Source organism: Myotis davidii, unplaced genomic scaffold (assembly GCF_000327345.1).
Source record: "Myotis davidii unplaced genomic scaffold, ASM32734v1 scaffold223, whole genome shotgun sequence".
Taxonomy (NCBI): Eukaryota; Metazoa; Chordata; class Mammalia; order Chiroptera; family Vespertilionidae; genus Myotis; species Myotis davidii.
The window spans coordinates 4,924,390-4,950,994 of record NW_006294609.1 but is presented as its reverse complement, the minus strand read 5'-3'; the positions used below and the strand labels follow the sequence as shown (position 1 = coordinate 4,950,994).

Sequence of the window (26,605 nt, the reverse complement as noted above, 5' to 3'; positions counted from 1 at the left end):
CCTGAGTTTTAAATGTCATTTATTCTTGGAGAGTAAGAGGTTTTATTTTTCATTGATAGTTCCACCATTTATGGTGGTCTTCCCCATCCCACCCACTACCCAGCCTTTTCTTCTAATCAGGAATATAATCAATCCTATGTTGAGATAAACTGCTTCCAAAGTACAACAGATGGAACTAAGAAGTGATTTAAGTGCCCTATCTGGTTTGTGACCGTGGATAGAGTGTTAGCCTGTTGACTGAAGGGTCCCAGGTTTGATTCCGGTCAAGGGCACATGCCTGGGTTTCGGGCTAGCTCCCCAGTAGGGGACATACAGGAGGCAGCTGATCAATGATTCTTTCATCGTTGATGTTTCTGACTCTCTCTTTCTTCCTCTATGAAATCAATAAAAAAAATATTTTAAAATAGTGATTCAAGTACCATTTTCTTTGGTACTTGTGATTATACTTTGTCAGATATGTCCCCCAAACTGTAAATATATCTGTTGTAGCACCATCTGATTACCAGTTATTTAAAGATAGTGTTTGCTTGTGAAAAACATCAGCTCTAGTTATGACTGCTTTTTAGAAAATTGATTTGAGAAAGAAGAAAGAGAAACATCAATTTGTTGTTCTACTTTTTTATGCATTTATTGGTTGATTCTTGTATGTGCCCTGACCGGGGATTAAACGTACAACCTGGGTATTATGGGACAATGCTCTAAACAACAGAGCTACCCAGCCAGGCCTGGGCCATGACTGCTTTTTAAAATTATAAACTATTTAACTTATCACTATTGTTTCTTTCTTCTTTTTTTTAAATAGAGAACCCCACCGCCATGATTCTATTACCATAATTACCAGTGACATTTCAAACTTGAACAAGCGTGTTTTACATAGTCCTATTATAGGGCATATACAGTTTTATACTGCTTTTTATTGCTGCTGTATGGCTAAATTTTTCATTATTGCATAATATTCCATTGTGATGCATATAATTTAATCAAACACTTCTCCTTTAGACATTGAGATTGCTTCTACTTTTTCCACTATAATAAGACTGCAATGAACATCTTTGTACATTTTTTATTTCTCTAACATTTCTTTAGGGTAAATTTTTATTTTATTTATTTATTTATTTTTATTTTCTCATTTAAAGTATTACAAATAGTAGTATATATGTCTCCTTTTTTAGGGTAAATTTTTAGAAATGGGATTACTTTCTATTTCTCTCAGAAGTAGGCTTAATATATCTTTTAGCTTTTTACTTAACCTTATTGGGAATTTTATCTCTGCTCTTCTTATATCTCAGATTTGGTTGGGAAAGAATATTTTGCCTACCTTTTATTAGCTCTCCATGTGATTGTTGTTGTTTTAGCTTAAAAACATGTCATGTATGATAAAATTACAGTGAGGGTATGAGTTACTTTGAAAGTTATTTCCTTAATTGGAGTGACTTGAGCATTATCTCCAAAGTGACCCTTCCTTCTGATGAAGGGTGACAGGGATCTTCCCTTTTTCTTAAATAACTCTTCTCCCCTTTAAAGAAAAGAATATTAATTTTCTGATGACATTTTGGTATTTTATCTTCTTGGTCAAGAGCAGTTACTGAGGGCAGTGGTTTTATATGAGAACAAATCATTTAATATTCATAAGGACCAGAATAGATCCTCCACAGCTGACTTACTAAAACCCTAAGGTATGATGTCTTTATAAAATGATTTTAGGCCATGACCTTCAAACTTTAGAAATTCTTAAAAAATGGCAGCATACTGGACAGTTCTTAGTGTTCTAAAAGGGCCATTGAATTGCTGAGAAGTCTAATGGATTTCTGAAAGCATTGAGTGTGTGTTAGGTACTGCTAAATCAATACACATAACAGTCACTTAAGTGTGTGTATTATATAATATTTAGTTAATTATATTATATCTCATATTGTTTCAGAATGTCTTTCAGGTGGAATGCTAAAAATAAGCTGAAGTACTTATAAAAATAGAACCATCAGAAAAATGCAGAAGTATATTAGATAGTTTTTTTAGCTACTCTTAATATTTAAAGTTAGCTATGGTTTCTGTCATACACATTATTTTATGAACAAGGAAATATCACATTTCAGAAGCACTTACGTTTGAGATTGATAAAAAAAAAATGAATAGCCGGATTTAATGTTACCAAGTTGTTCTTTGATTCTTTTTATTTTTTATTTATTTTTACTTTTTAAAAATGTTTTCATGTGTCTCCTTTTAATCTTTTTTCCTAGAAAATTTGGATCATGTGTTTTATCCATTGTCACATAATATCATATAGTTAATTATCCTTTGAAATAATGTTGCTTGTGGCTATTAGTATTCCACCTGTGTTACACTTTAAATATTTTCCTATTATAATTTGTTAGAAGTAATGCTACAGTAAACATTGTTGCATTTATATTTTTCTTTAAATGTATCATTGTGAGAAATTCCTAGGAGTAATGTTACTTACTAAAATATAAGAATATCCTCTCAGATTTAAGAAATTTACCAAGATTATTATTTTTTGTAGTTACTGTGTATTTTTTAATGTGCTTTGATTCTTGAGTCTAATAAAAGCCTGTATTGAATTTTTTAGTAGTTGCTTCATATAACATAAGTAGAATGTCAGTGTACCTTAAGTAAAAATGTATATGAAGCACACAAATTTTATATCAAAGAGTTGTATTGGATGAAAATCACATAATCAATGTTGGAAAGCTTTTTTAAAAATGCAACAACATTTCTTTTTTTAAAAATATACTTCTTTATTGATTTTAGAGAGCAAGGGAAAAGGAGAGAGAGATAGAAACATCAATGATGAGAGAGAACCATTGATCGAATGCCTCCTGCATGCCCCCACTGGGGATCGAGCCTGCAACCCAGGCATGTGCCCTTGGCCGGAATCGAACCTGGGACCCTTCAGCCTGCAGGGTGACACTTTATCCACTGAGCCAAGCTGGCTAGGGTGCAACAACATTTCTTATTTGCTTAGAGGTTCATAACTGGGAATGTAATAAAATTTAAAGTTGTGATTTTTTTTTACATCATTCAAATATATATCAATCTTTGGTTGTTGATCATCATGGTGGAAGCTGATTGCTGATTTTTTGAAAAAAGAAAAAAGGGCCCATCCGGTGTGACTCAGTGGGTTGAGTGTTAACCTTGGATTGATTCCAGTTCAGGGCCCATGCCTGGGTTGTGGGCTTGATCCCCAGTGTGGGGCGTGCAGGAGGCAGCCGATCAATGGTTCTCTGTCATCATTGATGTTTCTATCTCTCTCTCCCTCTCCCTTCCTCCCTGAAATCAATAAAAATATATTATTTTTAAAAAAGGAAAAAAGGGCAGTCTAATTTACTTGGATATGATCATAGCTTCAAGGTATATGATTGCCCTTGAAAAGTGATCATTTTTTAAGGAACTTGTGTTAATTTAGCAATTGCCAGGTGAAAAATAACCAAAAGGGTAATTTGTGTTTGATGACTCTTGGTAAAAGGTAGGGAAATAATTTTGTATGACTTGATGGTGAAGAACATTTAATCATTATGTGCATGGCTCTAGCTGGGTGGTTGGGTATCATCCGTACAGTAAGGCTGCAGGTTCCGTTCCTGGTCAGGGCATATACTCAGATTGCAGGTTTGATCCCTGGTCAGGGCACGTATGGGAGGCAGCCAATCATAGATGAAAGCAACGGTGAGAGCAGTACATAACTTTTTCTCTGTTGTTTCTTTTTTTAGATTTTAACATTTGAGACCAAGAATCCGATGGAATTAGCAGAACGTTTGCGCTCTGTCTGTGGGAATCAGAGCAATGCCTATGCCCGCCTGCTGGAGTACCGCCTGAATGCCTTGCGAGGACTGTGGAATGCCCAGCGCCAGCTGGCCTTGGAAGAACAGCATGAAAGGGAAAGTTCGGGTGATGAAGAAACATTGGCCCTGCTCAAACGCCAGGGCTTGTTGCAGCAACCCGAGCAAGCTCCCTTCACATCCCGGATGGGGCTCCTGCTGGTCTTCCCCCTTATTCAGTCTCAGAGTAGAACAGACCCCTCCCTCTGTAACATCACTGCTGAGGTGCTATTGAACTGCCTTCGAGACTGCCAGCCTTTGAGCTTGACCAAGGAGCCTGCTGACTGTCTCAATGGAATTGAAACTTTGCTGTGCTCTTGGCTAGAGGAAACTTCTGACACAGGCCGACACATCCCTCATAAGCAAAAAGAAAATGCTGCTGCCGCCCTGGTGGCTTTGGCATGTGCCAGGTAAGGAACTCAGATGGACCCCTTGGTGACCTGGTGACACTGCCGCTGCCTGGGTTGGGTGAGTGTATCAGAGGGCAAGCATATTTGATGGGAGTCAGCATCAGAAGTCCTCCTCTGTCTTCAGTATTGAATTTCATGGCCTTGACAGTACATAAGATGCTTTCTCACCAAAACTTGGCACCAGCAACCTGAGCTGGAACCCAAGTTCAAGTTTTTGCTTCCTGCTATACCATGATAACAGCTTAAACAGCTAGAAATGGAGAATCAGCCCTTGCCATTATCTACACACCCCTGAGATGATTAGTGTTTTCCATCAGCTAGTTCGTGGAAGGTGTTCTATCTGTGTTTCTTCTGGAAGGACAGTTAAAAGTTTGTGGAGCTTTAAAAAATGTTTTTTATGTGTATTTATAAGGAATGCATTAGCAGGCGAGTGGGTTTTTACTCACCTGGACTCAGTCACACTGACTTGGTCACACATTATATTTTTGGACCCTGATGTTTGCCTCCCTCATTTAATTGAAAGATCTCTCTGTATATATCAAGATTTAATAGTGTGCTGTTCTTTGTGTGTAAGTTGAGGTTATTGATCCACTGTCAACAGGAAAAGTGCTTGGGGTTACTTTTCTGGGAGAAGATTTCTACATTCTCCTGCCCAGTAGCCTGTATGATCACTGGCACACATTTGTGAGAAAAAAGGTTCACTACCCTTGCTTTCCTCTAAGCTAGTTGGCTAGAGACCGTGGGGTCTGACGGATTAGTCACATTTGTCCCTCTTCTTCAGAATTTTTTTGATTGAGTTCTTCTTCTTTTTTCTTTCTTTCTTTTTTTTTTAAAGCCAAGAGTATGTGAGAAAATTCTTCTTGGAGAATTATGAAGTTCTTAGCAAGGTTTACATGAGAGTGAGAGGGGCAGACAGCTAGCAACAAATACATGTGTAAGATAATATCAGAGAGGGATAGTCACTGTAAGTGAACAAATCAGGCTGTTTTGATAGAGAATGGCTAAGTGGAGGTGGGGACAGCATTAGCTAATGATACCAGGAAGGACTGCTGGAAAGGTGACATTTGAACTGAGGCCTGCATGATGAGGAAGAGCCAGCCACGCAACAAAGCCAGTGACGGAGTTCCAGGCAAGAGGAGCAGCAGTGGCATGACTCTGATGCTCTCTGTGTTTCAGGGAGTGAGGGGACAGCAAAGTGAGCAGGTAGCAGGAAGGCAATGGTAGAAGAAGAGGAGCAGGAGATGAGGTTTGCAGATCATGTAGTGGCTTAGGAGCCATGGGAGGAATTTTTTCTTAAAATCTGAGAGTCTAGCAAGTAAATAATACCTTGGCTGGTTTTAAATGTTCCAGTGTGCTTTTGCCCTTTTATTTTTTTAACCTCACTGCACCCCAGGGAGGAATCCTGCCCTATTGGACAGATGAAGCAGTAAAAATCCATAGGAGTTAGGTGACAGGACTGAGATGGTACAGCTCAGGGGTCCTCAAACTACGGCCCGCGGGCCACATGCAAATACAAATATTGTATTTGTTCCCGTTTTGTTTTTTTACTTCAAAATAAGATATGTGCAGTGTGCATAGGAATTTGTTCATAGTTTTTTTTAAAACTATAGTCCGGCCCTCCAACGGTCTGAAGGACAGTGAACTGGCTCCCTATTTTAAAAGTTTGAGGACCCCTGGTATAGTTAGTGAGTCAAAGCCAGGTTTCAGAGCCATGTGTGCTGACTCCCAACTTGTGTTTTTATATTCTATTAAAGGCCCGATGCACGAAGTTCATGCAAGAGTAGGCCTTCCTTCCCCCGGCTGCCGGCAATGGCTTCCCTTTGGCACCCAGGACCCAGGCTTCCCTCGCAGCCCTGGCTTTGTCCGGAAGGTGGTCCGGAAGGACATCCAGTCTAATTAGCATATTATGCTTTTATTATTATAGATCTGCGGCCTCCCTGTCTTATACTAGTCTTTATTTTTGTTTTAAATTTAAAAAAATATATTTTTATTGATTCCAGAGAGGAAAGGAGAGGGAGAGGGAGACAGAAACATCAATGATGAAAGAACCATTGATCCGCTGCCTCCCGCACACTCCCCACTGGGGATTGAGCCCACAACCTGGGCATGTGTCCTTGACTAGAATCGAACCTGGGACCTTTTAGTCCACAGGTCGACACTCTATCCACTGAGTCAAAGTGGCTAGGGCTAGTCTTGTATTTTGATTCTTTGGTTTTATACTCTATCTGCTGCCTCCCTGTCATATACTGGTTTTTGGTTTTGATTCTTTTGATAGTGAAAGGGGCAATTAAGGGGAGGACTCTAGGTCTACTCAGTCCAGCATTAGGTATTCCATTTCTTTGGGGTTTAGGCATGTGATACCTAGCAATTAAAGCCTTGGCTAAGAGAATAAGGCAGCAATCCGAACCCACCCATCTGATACAGGCAATCATTTAGATCAGGAAATGTTCTTGTGGTGATTTATACTTGGGATCTAGCCAAGTAAGTCTTGTGCATCTTAATAGCACCTTCTTTTAGATCCTGCTGATCATATTAGGGACTTCCCAGAGCCTCCAACCTTGGGAACCAAAAGGAAATCAGGTAGTGGTGACCTCTGAAGTATTATAGTCACAGCAAGGGAAGCTGTCAGTACAAAGTAGTAATTATTTAAAATATTCCTTTTTTTGATATGATGGGCTTCAATGAGATGTATGTAAAGTGGATGAACCTAAGAAAGACATTAAAAACTTAATTCTGGAAATACTGTTAAACTTTAAATATAACCTCCTCCTATGAAATCTCTCCTCTAGACTAGAAAATGTCTTGATGAAAATAGTATCCAAGAATAATAGTCACATGGTCTTTGTATTGAGCCTTATGTTTTGAACTTTTGTGTTAGGGGAAATTATCTACCTTTACAAATGCAGGAACATTATAATTGACTGTTCAGATCATGCCACTCACATACTAAGTAAGTATATGTACTTTGTGCAACACATATGATTGACATAAGCAGATAGACACATTTGGAACTGTTCCCATTTGGTTAATAAAATTAACATTAACAACCTTTTTATTTGACTTTTCAATTTTGATGATTTTCTATTCCCTCCTTTTATATTTAGGGGGTCATTGAAAACTTTTGTCCATACAGTCCATCTATTACAGAAACAGACTGATCTAGGGTCCCTGCCTGTAGCCGATGTGCTGTATAGGTGAGTTGTCACTTTGGATCCTTACCCTTCTTCTACACAAGGGAGATTGTTTATAAGGTCTCTTTTAATAAGTAGATTGCTAGACTCTTTAGCTATTCATATATTTTTGTGGCTTTGTTTTTAATTGTCTTAAGCCTTATAATGACATAATTTACAATTTTGTGTTGATCATCTATTCTCTACTTTAATCCTAATGAGCTGGCAAAATCACACACATATATAGTAAATGGATAGCTGTTCAAGACAGTCCTGAATTATAGCTTAGTCTGACCTAAAGGATTCACAAAGTTTGCTGCTTTTTATTGATTTCAGAAATGGAGGGAGAGGGAGAGAGAGACAGAAACATCAATGGTGAGAGAGAATCACTGATCAGCTGCCTCCTGCATGCCCCCTACTGGGGATCAAGCCCGAAACCCAGACATGTGCCCTTGACTGGAATTGAACCCGGGACCCTTCAGTCTGCAGGCCGACACTCTATCCACTGAGCCAAACCAGCTAGAGCTCATTCATAATCTTATTACCCAAGATAACCACTCCTAATGTTTTGGTATATGTGTTTCCCAATTCACATCTCTCTCTCTCTCTCTCTCTCTCTCTCTCTCTCTCTCTCATATATATATAACACATATAGATTTTACACACAGCTGTAATTTTATCATAACATTTCTAAAAGCACTGCTTTGTAAATTTTAAATATAAAAATATAATGTGAATTTCATTTCAGATGTATAGTGTCTTTGTAAATCTGTTATAGTTTTCTGCTTTTTGAGATTAAGTATCTTTTTTATTTTCTTGCCAAAATGGATAGTTTTGGTGTGTTTGTGATTCTCCATTTCCCTTTTTAGGCTTTTGCTTTTGGAAGGGGGGCCTGGATCCCCCTCCTGTTTGCTTGGTGGCAAACACATAGTGTCATGGGGCTATGAAGACATGTTGCCTGCACCAGATAGCAACACTGGCTCCAGTTCTGAAAATAAAGGTAATGTATGGGTTTTGGTCCTCTGATTGAAATTAAGATGTGAAAAGAGTGGTTTAAGATAATTGTGGCAAACAGTTTAGATATAAGTCTGTGTTCCTTTTAATTAAAGAGCTCAGGATTCCTATACAGTGTGTTCATTGTCTGCTTTATCGGTCACAGTATAATAAAAGCTGATACTCAGTGAGGTAAGAAAATGGATAGGTTTTACTAGCGCCAGGAAAAGGTATCATCCATACACTTCTGCCAAAGAGGCATGCATTACTTAAATTGGTTCCTGGGCATTTGAGTTTGGGCATGGGGAGCCTTAAGTTGAATTTTTATGTCCGTGAATAGAGTATCAGGTCTTTCTGCCTGATACTGTTTCTTTTAGTAATTTATTGTGTGTGTGTTAATGAACCCTCTCATCCTAAAAGCAAAACAATGAGCTTGTTCAAGGGAGCATGAATTGTTAAGTATCTTTTTTAAACAAAGTAGGCTGAATTAAAATGTTTTTACAGTTTCACAAGTATTACATATCAGTTTTTTCTGTGACCTCAGTGAAAATGGCAGAAGCTCTCTTAATTGACTGCATCTAACTGACTTGCCGTTGAATTTGGCTTCTCTGTTTACTGGGTAGGCATGCTGTCCAGCACCCTGGCACACCCATGCTGCTCTCCTGTGGAGTTCCTGGCCTGCCAGGAGTCCACCTTATTCCCAGACCTGTTTGTTATTGTAATAGGTACTTGTTATTGTAATTATATCATTAAACATTACCGTACCAATAAATAGAAGTTTTACAAATAATTACCCACTTTAACTCTTTATTTTTTTAAGGAACCACTAGGTACAAATTACACTTGTCTCAGGTTTAGTATACCGAATTTTTTTAAAAATATATTTTATTGATTTTTTACAGAGAGGAAGGGAGAGAGATAGAGAGTTAGAAACATCGATGAGAGAGAAACATCGATCAGCTGCTTCCTGCACATCTCCCACTGGGGATGTGCCCGCAACCCAGGTACATGCCCTTGACCGGAATCGAACCCGGGACCCCCCAGTCCGCAGGCCGACGCTCTATTCACTGAGCCAAGCCGGTCTCGGCTAGTATACCGAATTTTTAAGATAACAGCATACTCAGTACTAATTTGAGTACAGTGACATTGGATTCCCCTAAAATGACAAGTAGTAGACAAACTCCAGTGGAATGATTATGAAAATAAACACTGAAGGACTTATTTATATACTTTTTTAAAGACTCTCTTTATAAGTTAGTAAACCATTTACTATCATATAGAGATACAATGTTTATCTTAGGGGAAGATATAGCTAACAGGAAACATAGTTGCTGTTTTTATTTATTTTATTTTATTCTATTTTTTTTAATATATTTTATTGATTTTTTTACAGAGAGGAAGGGAGAGGGATAGAGAGTTAGAAACATCAATGAGAGAGAAACATCCATCAGGTGCCTCCTGCACACCCCCCACTGGGGATGTGCCCACAACCAAGGTACATGCCCTTACCCAGAATCGAACCTGGGACCGTTGAGACCGCAGGCCGACGCTCTATCCACTGAACCAACCCGGCCAGGGCCAGTTGCTGTTTTTAAATAGAAGAGTACTTTTGTGCTGTGTTGCTCCAGAAATTAAAATTAGGATCTCTGGGTGGAAAATCCAAAGAAGCGGATTTTAGTTGAATGTATATTATTAGTATGTGAGAATAACATCATATACCATTATGGAACACTGGCTTTGAACTAGATTGCAATATGGGTGTTTACCTGTGTTATCTCATTTAACCTTCATAGTAATTCTTGAGGTACACATTATCCTCATTTTATGGACAAAGAAACTGAAGTTCAAAGAGGCCCAAGGTCAACTAATAAGTGCTCAGAGCTCTTAAAAGCTCACGCCTTTTTTTTTACTACAAAATCATATCGTATCCTTAGTCATTTCAGATTAGAATTAGGAATGTGTAAATTGGACTCAGTATTTTTTTAAAAATATATTTTATTGATTTTTTACAGAGAGGAAGGGAGAGAGATAGAGAGTCAGAAACATCGATGAGAGAGAAACATCGATCAGCTGCCTCCTGCACATCTCCTACTGGGGACGTGCCCGCAACCCAGGTACATGCCCTTGACTGGAATCGAACCTGGGACCCTTCAGTCCGCAGGCCGACGCTCTATCCACTGAGCCAAACCGGTTTCGGCTGGACTCAGTATTTTTGCTATCCCCAAAAAGAAAAAGCATTTGGCAGGCAGGACCAGGTTTTCCTGCTAGTAACTATCTGACCCCCTTCCCTGATCTTGGTCCCTGATCTTACATGCATTTTGGATGTTTGCTCTGGGGGTTCTAGCCATCTTCCCTGGAAGTCACATCGAAGCACTTATTTTAGAAGTGGGAGATTATCTTTCACTCAGCCTCCTCTAAAGAAAAAGCACGTTTATAATCTCATTAGAAAAGCATTTAGCCCTAGCTGGTTGGACTCAGTGGAGGGAGCGTTGGCCTGCGGACCAAAGGGTCCCAGGTTCAATTCCGGTCAAGGGCACACACCTTGATTTCAGGCTCCTCCTGGCCTGAGCCCTGGTCAGGGCGCTTGCAGGAGGCAACCTGTCGATGTGTTTCTTCACATCGATGTTTCTCTCCGTCTTTCCCTCTTTCTTTCACTCTCTGTAAAAGGTCAACGGAAAAATATCCTCGGGTGAGGATTTTAACAAAGACAAAACAAAAGAAAAAGAAAAGCATTTATATAATTTACCTATAAAAAATGTTTCAGATGCTGACTTGGGACGCTGTCTCACTGCGGACGGTCTTTACCTCTATACTACTAACTCAGTTGGAAGAGGAGTGAGCAAACTGGGCTCTGGATTACATGGTACTCTCAGGTGAGTTGCATGGAATTTGCTGAATTATTTGGCTGGAACATTTCCTCCTTATGTAATCCTCTGTGAAGAAAACATGGGGGCGCATGCTGACTCTCCATAGACTGACTAATAATAAGTCTGAACACATTCATGTGATTCTGGTTTTCTGTTATTGTCACCCACCCCTCTCATTCTGCTAGTGCATTTCAGCTTTGTTTTGACTCTAAAGAGTCTGGTAGCCCTAGGATCATTGTTTTAACCAAATGTTCCTCTAGGATTAGAATTACTATAATATTAGTTTCTTCTCCATGTTGATAGGTGGACATTAGTTTAGTTTCTTTGTTCTTGGATTTGATCTTGGATTAGCAGCGATTTTCAGTTGGGATGTAAGATCTATGAATTGCTGACAAAAGAAATCACTGTTGAGATCCTTTTATATATGTAACTAGGGGCCCAGTGCACGAATTCATGCACCTTGAAAGGAACTGTGGGCCGTGAGGCTGCGGTGGACACAGGGGTCTTGGCCCATCCTCCACACCCCCACCCGGCCCCTCCTGCTGCGGCCCCCAGTCCTCTCTCTGCCGACAGCCTTGCTTTCACTGTGGCCACTCCCATGCGCCAACAGCGTTGGCCCCACTTGCACCCACTGACAGCACAGAGCGATTGGGGCTGGCGCCAGCAGCAGGTGCAAGCAGCACCGGCGCTGTCTGCAGGTGCAAGGACTCACACCCGCTGATGGTGCTGAGCAATTGGGACTGGCACTGGGCGCAAGCAGCGGGAGAGAGCAGGGCTGGTGCCGGCAGCAGGTGCAAGTGCCGGGCAGGACCATGGCGTGCGGGAGCAAAGAATTTTTAGTAACTACCAAAGGCTTTCCCCGATGACAGTGACCAGCTCCCCACCTTGGTCTGGTGCCCCCACTTGCTCCACCATCCAGCCACGGCCAACACCCACCATGTTCCCCCCTCTGCCGCCTGTTGCGGATGCCCGTTATGTTCTGCACACACCCCGTGGTGGTCAGCTCACGTCATAGCAACCGGTTTGGTGGTCCTGCCATTCAGTCTATTTGCATATTAGGGTTTTATGTATATAGATTAGACCTTTTCTCCAACATATTTTCGCAAAGTTTGTTGTGAAAAGTTAATATTTACCCTAGTTTTGCAGTCCAAAAGCTAATGTAATATATTCACTCACCTTCAAATTGTTTGCATACTTAGCCATTTAAAAACATTAGGTTTTTAAAACATTAAACATTCAGGAAAATGTTTCTGTCTGTTGTGGCTTCAGACCCAGCTGGGTGACCCAACCTAAGTACCTTTCTTTTCCTACAGAGGTTTTGTGTACTGCCGGAACGAGGAGCTGGAACCGGGATGGCTTGCTTTCGGCAGCGGCAGTCTTCTCCACCGGCCTGTATCTTTTGATAATAAACCTCACTCCCTTTTCCAGGTCATTGACCAGAATACCCTTCAGGTAAACAGAAAACCAAGGCATTGTCTTTACATTTTGGAGACAGTAAGGGAAGTTCTTCAGAAGTAATAACACAGTTGATGTAATTTCCTGCCAGAGTGCATCCTTTGAATTGTCATTGCCCGGGCATTCTGTTTTTGGTTTTTGTGTGTTTTTTTTGTCTAGTGTCTAGACCAGCCGTGGGCAAACTACGGCCCGCGGGCCCGATTCGGCCCGTTTGAAATGAATAAAACTAAAAAAAAAAAAGACCGTACCCTTTTATGTAATGATGTTTACTCTGAATTTATATTAGTTCACACAAACACTCCATCCATGCTTTTGTTCCGGCCCTCCAGTCCAGTTTAAGAACCCATTGTGGCCCTCGAGTCACAAAGTTTGCCCACCCCTGGTCTAGACTTTTCTCACATGGTTTGAGTGAATGTGCTCCCTAAGAGTTTCTAAGGCCAGCAACAAACTTTTCTTTATCATTAAAAAAATTTCTAGCCCTAGCCGGTTTGGCTCAGTGGATAGAGCGTCAGCCTGCGGACTGAAGGGTCCCAGGTTCGATTCTGGCCAAGGACACATGCCCAGGTTGCGGGCTCGATCCCCAGTCAGGGGCATGCAGGAGGCAGCCAATCAATGATTCTCTCTCATCATTGATGTTTCTGTCTCTCTCTGCCTCTTCCTTCCTCTCTGAAATCAATAAAGAAATATATTTTAAAAGAAATTTCTAGAGAATCAGAGATGGTATAAATACCAGCTGCTGCTTCTCCTCCGCCTCGTCCTCTTCCTCCTTGTTCTTCTTCTTTTTCTCCTCTCCTTCTTCTTTTTTTTCTTCTTCTTATTGCCAGATCTGTTCTGGGACATCATTTCCCTATTCAATTCTAAACAACCTTTCTGAGGGAATGGGAGCTTTAAAATGAGTTTAGATAGAGTCATTGTGTGAGATGGATTTAGAGCTCATCTGTATTGCTCTAATAGCACTCTAGCAAAGCACTTGCTGCATCATACCGAAATTACCTGCTCTTGTGTCTAATCCTCCCCAAGACCGTGCACACCTTTAGGTCCAGAGCCTGTCTTACTCATCTTTGTGTCCCTACAATGTAGTATGTGTGCCTAGCATGTGATTGATGATGATAAAGTACAGTGTCTGTGTACCAGGCCCTGATCTAGGCAATTTACATACACTTGTGAGGTGTAATTATGGCAGTGTCATCATAAACATAAGGCAAATGATGCTAAGCACATTGCAAGCAGTCAGTAAGTGTTTATTGTTGAACTAGATGCTTAGCAGGTGACATCGTGCAAGACCCAGACCTGCTGCGCGGGCGGAACCCCAAACCCGCCCTGCATGAGCCGCAGGCCCCACCTCCACCGCGCCAGCTGCGCGAGCCCTACCAGCCCCGTGCAAGCCCCACCTCACCACACAAGCCACGAGTCCCGGCCCACGAGAGGTGCTCCATGCACCTCCTGGTGACCAGTTGTTTGGTGATTCCGCTGTTACGGTGTCACGACCACAGGCCTTTTATGATATAGACAGAGGAATGTAGCTCACAGAGGTTAAGTAATTTGCCAAAGGCCATACAGTTATGGCAACATAAGAACTTGAATGCATGGATCTCAGCTCTAAAATTTGAGTTCTTTTTTTTTTTTTTTAAATTAGAGTTTTTTATGCCATAACTTTCTGCCTTTCAACCAAAATTGAACTGGATGGTTAGAGTTCTCATCTGTGGAGTGGTTGCCCTGTCAGTAATTACATCTAGAACTTAAGTGGGATGTTGTATCTCTCTGTCTGTCACTCAGTTGTGTCTTTTTTGGAGAACAGAGACTGAATCTTGTTCACCTTTGTGTCTCCAAAGCACATAGTAGGTGCTCGATAATTGTTAGATGAATAAAGTGAACACATTAACAAATAGATGCCCAGTTGCCTTCGTTTCTTATCATTAGTGCATACAGATGAGAATATCTCCTATATTTGTTTGAAATCTTGGAACATGGTTCTCATTTGAAGTGATATCAGTGTCCCCTGTGTTGTTGCAAACACTCTGATGTTGTCCAAGAAAGCAGTGTTGTCACTAACCAGATACGTGCATCAGAGCAATTTGGGCCAATCAGTAGCTGTCAACTTTCTGAATTTTCTGGCACAATAAGTTTCAAAGTGTGGTTACAGCAATTAAATGACTTTAACTTTTGATGTAGACAAAACAGATCTGGAAAAAATTCATATGAAATTAGTTCAGGGTGCAAAAGTAATCTTAGGAAAACTAGTGACCCACCCAGAGGTGGAGCAACTGAAAATTGTTCTTACTGTACCCTGAAGGCATCTGATCTTCTCTAATTATGTTTATTTTGGGATTTTCAGTTTGGCTCCTACTCTTGGATTTTTAAAAAACCAAGTCAGTAGTTTTCTTAGTTTTCTCTCATATTAAATGCTTTTCTCTGGCAGTAAAAATTAGTATGTAACTTCACATTTAATGTGAAATGATGCAAAACTATTCATTATGCTGAAACCAAAGGATGTTTACTAGGTGGTATTAGAAATACATGCCTTCATGTCTAATATAGAGTATTGGTGTTTGTCTGTTTCCTCCTGATGGACTTGGTGAATTTCAATAGCCCACATGTGCTAAGTTAGAATCTTGCATGTGCCTTCATTTTTTTAAAGCTTTTTTCTCTTTCCCCCTTCTCCCTATTCTCTGCTATCTCTTTTGCCTTTTCTTTTTTTCTTCCTTCCATATTTATTAAATAACTTTGAGCTAGACTTTGAATTAGGTGCTGAGGATATAAAGATGAATAAGATATAGTTCATATCTTTTGAATATAATTAATAGTCTTAAATTCATTTACTAAGAACATTTCAGGAAGTACTATTTTTCTGAAACTATGTTTTTAATAAATATTTGTTAAAACACGCATAGCAGAGTCAAAGTGTTTAGTAAATAAATTTTTAAAAATGTAATTTGAATTAATCTCAAGAATCTTTTTATCTGTTGCATGGCTAGTTGTATGAACTTTTATGTTTTTGTCATGTAATTTTCATATATTATTCTTAGAGATAAATATCAGGTTTATTTTGCCCAGAAAGCTTATTGAATTCTCATCTTGGAATTAATAATATTAATGATGAACTGATAGAATTAATCAGAATTTATGTCACACTGATGAAGTTTTCCTTCTATTTGCGTCCAGGTATGCCAGATGGTACCAATGCCAGCTAATCATCTCCCTGTTGGCAGCACTATGAGCACCGTGCACCTTTCCTCAGATGGTACTTACTTCTATTGGATCTGGTCTCCTGCCAGCCTGAATGAGAAAACACCTAAGGGACATTCTGTCTTCATGGACATTTTTGAACTTGTGGTAAGTTTTACTTTCTTACTTTGTGTGTTTAGAGACATTTCTTGTTCGCTTTCTTTTTATATTGGTTGACAAAGGACCTAAGAAACTTGGAGTATGTACAAGGTGTTCACTCTTGCCTCAAAATTGATTTTTCTCTGGGATATCTTTGAAGGTTTCTTTGTTTGGAGTTGTATGGCCAAATAAAGCCTAGCTTTCTGAAGGCCAGTTTGGCAGGAGAATGGAGATAACGGTAGTTACTGTGTACATTGTGGCGTTTCTAAGTCAAAATGCTCAGCGGGCTTGTTGGAAACATGGAACTAAATTGCAATAATAAGATTGGGTCTATTGATAGGTTTTGAAAGTCCCTAAAAAAGATGACAATTAAAATGGTGAGAAGACAATTATTTATTCATTAGATATTAACAGGCTGCCTACTGAGAGCCAGGCAGTGTTTTATATGGATGGTGGGAATTCAGTGATGGGCAAGGTGGATAGGATCCTTGTTCAAATGGAGCTTGTATTATGGCTGGTTGGGTGGGTTGGGATAGTGATGGTGGGAAGAAAAAAAGAAAAGAAAAAGACAAAAACTATAAACAAGTGAGCAAATAAGTAGGTAAGATAATTTCAGGCAGTGAAGAAAAAGTTGTAGTTAACCAGATGAAGAAGTTCAGTAGTAAGGTAGGGAACATTCAAGGAAGAGGAGACCACAGTGCAAAGGCTCTGTGGCAGGAGCGAGCATGCATGTTTCAGGAAATGACAGTGAGCTAGAGTGGCTGGGCTGCAGAGAGGAGAGCTTGGAGCAAGGACAGGCCGGGACACGGCAGATCTGCACTATCCAATGTGGTAGCCTGTAGCCACACCTGGCTGTTTAAATCTATATTAATCGGAATTAAATAAATTTAAAACTTTAGCTGCTCAGTTGCATTAACCACATTTATAGTACTCAGTAGCCAATGTGACTGGCTAGTGGTCACCAAATAGAACAGCGAAGACAGAACATTTCCATCATCGAAGACAGTTCTATCGGGCAGTACTTATCTAGATTGTATTTGCAAAGACTTATAAAGGAAAAATTGCTCAATCCAGGTCTGTGACCAAACCTTTTTTCATGATGTGATTTACAGCTTCCTTCTGGGAAGAAATTAGCATTCCTAAAAATAAAACAAACATTGAAGCCATTTTCTAATGAATTTTAATAGGGTTAAAACTTGGTAAACCAGTCATCCATCCTGCCAGCTAACAGTCAGTCAGTCAGAAATCTAGTAGCCTTTCACCAGACATTCTTTTCCAACTAGTTTCTCAGTATTCTCTAATCATGATCCTTTCTTGTCAAATGTCTCTGCCAGAGTGAACGTTTGCATTGATCTGCTAGAGATTGTACTGCTTGAACCTGTGTTCAGAATTAAGTTGTCAGAAAATCTGTTTTGTTTTGTTTTGCTTGTTTTTAAACAGGTTAGCTGGTTAAAGGACTTAGGTTTTTATCCTAAGTGTAATGGGAACACATTGAAGAATTCGCCCTTTCCCTGACATGCTTTTGTTAAGTTAAAAGAAAAAATTGTATTCAAAGAAGTACATGTGCATGGATTAAAACTTTGGGTAGCATATCCAGATTCATACTGAGAAGTAAGAGTCCTTTACCCCATCCCCTGCCAGCACTGGTTTCAGTTTTTGTTCTTTGTATCTCCAAGTAAATGGCTTACACTGCTGTTTCTTGACTATGAACTCCATATATTGTATGTTGACTTCTTTTTGCTGTGATAGATGAGGCTTTGGCTTAGTTTTTACTCTTTTCTTATTCTTTCTAATGTATTTACTTCATTCATTTTAAAAATATGTATTTTTATTGATTTCAGAGAGGAAGGGAGAGGGAGAGAGAGAGAGAAAAACATCAATGATGAGAGAGAATCGTTGATTGGCTGCTTCCTGCACCCCTGACACTGGTGATTGAACCGGCAACCCCAGCATGTGCCCTGACCAGAAATCCAACCATGACCTCCTGGTTCATAGGTTGATGCCCAACCACTGAGCCACACGGCCAGGCTTTATTTCATTAATTTTAATTCCTCTTTCAGTTGTGTTTGTAGCTTATAATTAAGCCTTTATTTCTTGTTCCTCAGCTCTAGGCAGTATCTCTTGTGTGCTTACTTGAAATTTCAGATTATCAAGTATAAAGAGAGGATTCCAAAGCTTCCAGAAATAAAACAAAATCTTATACAAATGGTATAGTTAGAAAAGCACCATGCTATTCAATAGTATTACTGGATATAAAAATGGAGCAGGGCTTTCAAAATTTTGAGGGAAATTGATTTCCAACCTAGAAGTCATTAGTCAACAACCAAAGTATCAGTCAAGTGTAAAGACAACATAAAGATATTTTAGATGTATAGCTATACAATCAAAAGCCCATAACTGCCCTGGAGGAAACAGAGCAACTAAAATAGCCTCTTCCAGGGGCATGAAATAAAAAGTTGGGGAAAAAGGAGCCTGCTGTAGATGAAAAGAACAACCTTTGAAATCTTTGGAGTCTGAATCAAACAAACAAACTGTAAATTAAAAAAAAAAAAACACCACACACCTTTGGAGACAATTTGGAATTTGAATATAAATTGAGTATTCAATGAAACCATGGGGTTATTTTTAATTTAAAAAAAAATATGTTTTTACTGATTTTAGAGAAAGAGGAAGGGAGACGGAAAGAGAGAAACATTGATTGGGTTGTCTCCCATACACACCCCATCTGGGGATTGACCCACAACCTGGGCATGCGCTCTGACCAGGAATCAAACTAGTGACCTTTTAGTGGACAGGATGATGCTCAAATAACTAACTGGATTACACTAGCCAGGACTCTTCCTTTATTTTTAAAGTATAATAATGGTATTGTGTTTCTGTGAGAAAATATCTATTTTGAGAGATGTATAGTAAAATATTCAGAAGTGGAATTTCATGATGTCTGGGATATGTTTTGTTTTTTTCTTTTAATAAAAAATATGGAACGCTTCACGAATTTGCGTGTCATCCTTGCGCAGGGGCTATGCTAATCCTCTCTGTATCGTTCCAATTTTAGTATATGTGCTGCCGAAGCGAGCACTGGGATATGTTTTAAGATGCATGAGCGACAAACGAGGCAGATAAGTTAAACAGGTGTGGCAATATCTAGATTATAGTTGAATCTGGATGATGGGTATATGGAGGTTCATTATACTACACTCTATTTTTGCATATGTTTGCATTTTTTCCTCATTAAATAAACATTTTTAACTACCACTAGTTTAGAAGCTTCTAAAATGCTGACTTAAGAAGCTAAACATAGCTATGTGGCTTACTGCCTATAATACTTTCATATCATGGAACACTATGTAGCCATTAAAAAGTATGAGGCAGATCTGCATAGACTGAAGTAGATTGCTTTCCAGGTGACATTGTTTAGTACAAAAAAAGGCTGTATTTGCTACCTGCTGTGTATTGAAAGTTGGGGTAGGGAGGCTGATTCTTTCTGCTATTGTCCTCCTATATTAGCAGCTTTCCTCTCTCAATGGACCATTTAGTACATCATACAAATACGTTAGAGCAGCGGTCGCCAACTGGTGGTCTGGTCCACGAGGTCCACAAGTTTGGCAACTGCTGCATTAGAGGATATCTTGTCTTTAAAAAACAACTCTTCTGACCCTGTCCGCCTCCACTCCTCTCTTTCTTTCTTTTTTTAAAAATATATTTTATTGATTTTTTAAAGAGAGGGATAGAGAAGAAACATCAATGAGAGAGAAGCATCGATCAGCTGCCTCCTGCACACCCCCCACCGGGGATGTGCCCGCAACCCAGGTACATGCCCTTGACCGGAATAGAACCTGGGACCCTTCAGTCCCCAGGCCGATGCTCTATCCACTGAACCAAACCGGTCAGGGCCACTCCTCTATTTCTGGTGTCTCTTTACAGCAATGCTCTTCGAAGAGTTATTCTTACTCTTTTTATGTTCATTCCTCTCTATTCCATCTTGAACCCACTTTATTAAGTCTTCTATCCTTATCACACCACCAAAACAGCTCTTCTCAAATTCACCAGGGACTTCCTCATTAATAAATTCAAGGTCAACTCTTCATTTGACTTGACCTTTTAGGAGTTTTAATGTGGTTTATCACTCCCACATTCTTGGAATTGTTTCCATTTGCCTGTGGGACACCCCATAGGACTTTTCCTGCCCCTCCCATGGGTTTTCCCATTTCAGTTGATGGCATCGGTGACCTTCCAGTGCTGGCCAGAGACCTTTGGTGTCACTCTTGATTCCGCTTTTTTCCCTTCCCAAATTCTCTGTCCAGTCAGCAGATGTTCCTGCTCTACCTTCAAAGTGTATCTCAAATCTTACTACCTCTGTGAAGGTGCTGCATGATTTGGGCCCCCTCTTTACCTCCCACTCTCCCCACCGACCACACTCCCTGCACGCATGCCACTCTAGCCACAACTGGCCTCCTTGCTGACATGCCAAAATAGCCAGTGTGCTCCCATCCAGGGACCTCTGTGCTGGAACCCTACAGATAACCACATGGCATGTTCTCTCACTTTTTAGGTCTCTGCTCAAATATCACCTTATCAGAAACATCAATGATGTTTTTTTTAACCTGTATAAAATATTTCATGTAAAATAAAATCATGTCTCTTTGTATCGCTTTTCCCCTGTTTTATTTTTCTTCATGGCTCTTATTATTACCCGTTATTTGCTTATTTCTTCACTGTCTCCCTTGCCTAGAATGTCAGCTCCAGGAGGGTAGGGATTTTGGTCTCTTTTGTGTACTGCTGTGTCCCTAGGTCCTAGAACACTGCCTAGCACACAGTAGGTGCTACGCTGCACAGCTCCTTCCTGGCTATGCTCCTGAGTTTGCTCGCTTTCTCTTGCCTCTTCTGTTACCAAATTTTCACTTTGGATTGCTTTGCTTTCTATTTGCTGCTTATAAGCCTTGCCACTTTGTACTCCTATTCGCTTTTATCTCTGTGCCCCACAGCTGCCCGCCAGCCGCGCCACCTTCATTGGTGGCACCATTTTCTGAGACTCCAGCCAGATCCAGGAGCCTAGGTCTGGAAGGGGGTGTGGGATGCAGAAGCTGCAGGAGATATATGTGAGAAATTGGACAGCAAATGGAAGTGGAGAAAAGGGATGGTATTCCCATGGGCCACCAAGCTTGTGTTTAAGATATAGAAACCTGTGAGTATTTGAAACCAGTAAGTTAATAGGAAGACACTAGCAATGAAGGAGCAGACAGAATTAAGGGAACAGTTAGAGAGGAGGCAGAGGTGGAAGACTTAACCTTAAATAACATGAGGTGAAGTGCTTCTTCCTCTGAATTAAGAGGAAAGGAACAATAATGAGGCTGAAAACAAAGATTCTTGAGTTAGAAGAGAGATGAGTGTGAGCAGCTTACAGTAAGTGGTCTGGATCTTTTTAGCAATAAAGACTGCCAAGTGGTCTGCTTAAAGTCAAGTTCAAAATTGGTAAAGGAATTTTGAAATCATCACTCCAGGGATTTTGCCGGGGAATAATCAAGTGATGAATGAGGACCTGCCAAGCACCAGCAAGGATCCAGTTGATGTTGGCATTTATTTTTAGCAAACAAAGTCTGCCTTTCTCTAGGACTGTTCTTCCAGTGCCCAAGCAGCTGGGGCTAATGCTGTTAATGCGGAGTTTGGGTTTTAGCCACTAATTCGATTTCAAGAAGACTTCACCCTCCTAGTTGTACTTCATATTAATAGTAAATCAAAAACTGATTTGTTTTCTTCTCAGTGTACTTGTACCTGTCAGATGCTTGTAATTAGTAAGAGCTGCCTGAGGAATTCAATATAAGGAATTGTAATCTATGACCTTTTGTAGAATTTATTAAACTTGGCTCATTACTTTTAGAAACTGGGCTATTATGCAGAATGAAATCTCTCAAACTTTGCATGGCTTTTCCTTTGTTCTCAGTAGTTTCTGTGGAGCACTTAGGTTTTGAGGTTTACCCCTACTCAGGTACAATTTTTGGAAATGGTTTTGCGCAAGTAGATAATGCAATTCTCAAATAGAAATTTGCTAACTACATGGAAACAGATGTCATTTAAGGACCTCTTTTTCTTTAAATATTAGGTTGAAAATGGTGTGTATGTGGCCAGTCCACTTCAGGAACGCACAATTCTAATGAGAAAAGAGGGTGAATCTGCGAAAAGCATTAATGAGATGCTTCTGAGCCGACTTTCCCGCTACAGAGCTTCCCCATCCGCTACGCTGGCCGCCCTCACTGGCTCCACCATTTCCAACACACTGAAAGAGGACCAAGCAGGTATGCTGCCCTTCGCTTACCACCTGTTAGCTTGGATAGCTCCATTCAGCTAGATATCTATAATTTAAGATTATTTTTTAGAGCAGTTTTAGGTTCACAGCAAGCTTGAGAGGAAGGGACTGATATTTCCCATATACTGCCTGCCCCGGCACATGCATAGCCTCCCTCATCAATATCCTGCAGCAGATGGTATACTGGCCACCCCTGATTTCTTTAATTATCTTCATAGTTTTTCCTTTTCCAGAATGTCATATAGTTGGAATTATACAGTATGTAGAGTTTTCAGATTGGCTTCTTTCACTTAGTAATATGCATGAAATTTCCTCCATGTCTTTTCTTGGCTTGCTGTATAATTAGTGAGAGCTGCTTGTGGGATTCAGGCAATAGATAGATATATTTTTTAATTTTGTAAGTCTGCTTGAGCCAGACTGATGACGTATGCCAGGGAGCAAGACCTCAGATGCTCCCCAGGCAGTACGTTTTGTTGAGCACATACAGTGCACCATAAAAGCACTTCTCTTTACATAATCACCTTTTTGTCTCTTTCCAATCATTGCCCTTTTTTTTTTAAAAAAATTCCAAGCTAATACATGTTGTTGGCGATGGATGTGAATGAGCATGAATCTGTAATAATTTAAAACAGCTTTATCTTTAACTGTAAACACCTTCTCATTAATTAATTGATTTTATGTTTAGCATATGCTTCGTAAATGTAAAGAGCTCATATTTAACTTTGTCTTCACCAAATACAATCTTGACCAAGCAAGTAAGAGGCAAACCTCCCACAGCAGATGGCTTTTTCTAGAATTTCATTTAGTGTTTGTACTTTAAAAAATATGTTTTATTGATTTTTTACAGAGAAGAAGGGAGAGAGATAGAGAGTCAGAAACATCGATGAGAGAGAAACATCGATCAGCTGCCTCCTGCACACCTCCCACTGGGAATGTGCCCGCAACCCAGGTACATGCCCTTGACCGGAATCGAACCTGGGACCCTGCAGTCCGCAGGCCGACGCTCTATCCACTGAGCCAAACCAGTTTCGGCTAGTGTTTGTACTTTAATATTTTAGAATGACTGATACATTTATAGAGCTTGAAAAGTAAAAACAACATAAAAAGTTATATGTAGAGAAATCTTGGTGTATTCTATATTTTGCCCCCATTCTTCCCCCTATTAGTAACTATATTAATTTTAATCTTTACAGAGTTCTTTAGACAAATGAAAGTAAAGACAAATTTGTGTTCTTATTTTCCTCCTATTCTTAATAAAAGGTCACCTACTAAGCACACTGTTCTGTACTTTTAAAGCAGGAGTTCTTAACTGGGTGGGATAAACAATCTCCCCCACAGTTTTAAGTACCAGATGTATCCATCATAATTTTCATCACATTTTTGAGGTTATCCATAGCCCAGAAAAGATTAAGAACCATTATTCTTGAAGAGTTTACAAATTACATACCAACTATGTGAATTTATACCAAATCATCAACTGTAGTAAAAAAATAAGGGTAGAAAAATGGATCTGGATTAATATGTTTAATGAATTTTATGCAATTGTATGCTTTAATTCTTTTATATATTGAAATGTTAGGAAGAGAAAACATTTGTGATTAATTAATTATGAGACTGTCAAAAATTTACAAGTTTATATGAGAATTTAAGAAGGGTACTATTTTATTTCCACAAGTCTCAGGAGGCTTGAGGCCAGGCCAGGGAGCCAGAAGATCATTATTTTTTCCTTAGCTTGTTACTTCCTGTTCTGTTTTATGAATCTGAGTATTTTCTTGCATGAATCTGGGGACCCCTTCTTATCCTCTGATCTGTTTTGCTAACCAAATTAATGTGTGTAAAATATTTCTACTCACCACTTTCATTCTTTTCATCAGCAAATACTAGCTGTGGGCTACCTCTAAAAATGCTTCGGAAGACGCCCATATATACCTGTGGCACATACTTGGTGATGCTGGTCCCACCTCCGGGAGGATCAGGCAGCTCTGCCACCCGGTCTCTTTTTGGTGGAACAAGTGGTTTGTCGTCTTTAAAAAGTAAGTGAATTTTATTTTTGACATTTCTTCTATTTTGTTGCCAACTTCGTTGACATTTAGGTTGTTTATGCTTTCTGGCTATTTTGAACAATGCTAACATTCATGTACAGGTTTTTGTGTGGACATGTTTTTATTTCTCTTGGGTTTATACTTTGGAGTTGAATTCTGGGTTAAATGGTAACTGTATGGTTACCCTTTGGAAGGACTGCCAAACTGTTTCCCAAGGGGAATTCACTATTTTCCATTTCATCAGCTGTGTAATGGCTAAAGAATTCTTAGAAGACTAACTGCATTGAGAGTACTGACATTCGTTATTTTCCTTTTTTTAAAAAATTTTATTATAGCCATCCTAGTGGGTATGAAGAGTGTCTCATTATGATTTTGATTTGTATTTCCTTAATGACTAATGATGTTGAACATCTTTTCTTGTGCTTATTGGCCATTTATATATCTTCTTTGGAGAAATACCTATTCAAGTCCTTTGGACATTTTAAAATTGGGTTGTCTTGACTATTATTAGTTTTATGAAACTCTTTTTAGTCTCCTTGACATGGCTTTTTCTCTCAGTTGAAATTGGCCCCATTTGATTAAAGGAGGTCTTCACTGTGTATTTTTTTTCGCTAGGATATAGCTTACACAGGGAGTCTATTTTAGACCAACAAATCAATAAATACTGAAATTCCTTCTGTGTCCTGTTCCTCATTGGTCACTGTGGGGGCTACTCAGCAAGAAGAAGTGGTGCTAGCCTTGAGGAGCTCATAGTCAGGTTGGGAGAAATGATGTAGTTGTGAGAAGCAACTGGAAAATGCTATGCGATGGTGTATCAGTGCCTGGACTGTGGGGAGCCGATAATAGTGCTGTGGAATCAGAAAGAAAGGGTCATTGAGGGGTGGGTAGAAAGGAGTGACTAAATGAGTTCTTGAGTTTCAGTTGTGAAAAATGGATATTGTTCATATAACTGGCCAAGTGGGGGGAAAGGCATATGCATGTTGAACATATACATGGTACAATGAAAAAGATTTGGGGAAGACCATTTTGTTGCTGTGCAGGACGGAACAGTAGAAAATAGAACAGAAACAAAGGGCACAGTTTAGATTATAGCTCATGTCAGGCATGATGAGGATCTGGATTCCTAGGGTGAAGGGAACAAGAAAAACAAGCTCAAGTGACACAGGGCTCGATTTGTATGTTTGAAAGCAGGGGAGAAAATAGTATCAATAGCAGCTAGTGCATATGAGCTGGTATAGATCCTGGACATATTTTAACTTATTTATTCTTCACAAGAACTGTATAAGATTGGTACTTTTATTATCTCCACTTGCACGTGAGGAAACTGAGAGGTTTAGTAAATTTCCCAGGGTCACACAGAAGTGGTAGAGCTGTAATTCAAACCCAGACACCTGGAGCCCATGCTGTCATCACTACATTATCCAGAGTTAAGGGAAAAGGCCAAACCATCTCCAAGTTTTAGAGTCCCTGCCTGGAAGGACAGATGTTACCTTGTGACTTAATGATCATAACTCCTTTTGCTAATCTATATTGAAAAAAGCCTTTATGCAAAAGTGGCCATTTAAAAACCACTTTCAAAAATATGGTTCACTATTTAGGAAGATATTTTGTCACAGTTTTCTTTTTGTGGTCTTTTTTTTTTTTATATATATGTCATTTTCATAGCATCATATCAGGAGTACATATTACCAAGAGGATATACACTCTTTTTTAAAAAATTAAATCTTTATTGTTCAGATTGTTACATTTGTTCCTCTTTTTCCCCCCCATAACTCCCCTCCTCCCAAGTTCCCACCCCACCCCTGCCCTCACTCCCCACCCACTGTCCTCATCCATAGGTGCACGATTTTTGTCCAGTATCTTCCCGCATCTCCCACACCCCTTTCCCCCACAAGAATAGTCAGTCCATTCCCTTTCTATGTCCCTGATTCTATTATAATCACCAGTACATTCTGTTCATCAGATTATTTATTCACTTGATTCTTAGATTCACTTGTTGATAGATGCGTATTTGTTGTTCATAATTTGTATCTTTACCTTTTTCTTCCTCTTCCTCTTCTTATAGGATACCTTTCAGCATTTCATATAATCCTGGTTTGGTGGTGATGAACTCCTTTAGCTTTTCCTTATCTGTGAAGCTCTTTATCTGACCTTCACTTCTGAATGATAGCTTTGCTGGATAAAGTAATCTTGGTTGTAGGTTCTTGGCA

At 39.6% G+C, this 26,605-nt stretch overlaps 1 protein-coding gene across 1 annotated transcript in view; it reads left to right on the top strand.

Moving 5' to 3' along the window:
• Nucleotides 1-1,577: 1,577 nt before the first annotated feature.
• The window catches only part of HECTD4 (HECT domain containing E3 ubiquitin protein ligase 4), a 142,193-nt gene continuing 117,165 nt past the window's right edge, over nt 1,578-26,605 (top strand). The window contains exons 1-9 of the mRNA XM_015567364.1: nt 1,578-1,676; nt 3,723-4,240; nt 7,345-7,434; nt 8,280-8,410; nt 11,168-11,276; nt 12,584-12,722; nt 15,888-16,058; nt 22,150-22,342; nt 24,228-24,386. Of these exons, the coding sequence (XP_015422850.1) occupies nt 3,750-4,240; nt 7,345-7,434; nt 8,280-8,410; nt 11,168-11,276; nt 12,584-12,722; nt 15,888-16,058; nt 22,150-22,342; nt 24,228-24,386 (1,483 nt within the window). The 5' untranslated portion in view covers nt 1,578-1,676; nt 3,723-3,749. The remainder of the gene's footprint in view (nt 1,677-3,722; nt 4,241-7,344; nt 7,435-8,279; nt 8,411-11,167; nt 11,277-12,583; nt 12,723-15,887; nt 16,059-22,149; nt 22,343-24,227; nt 24,387-26,605) is intronic.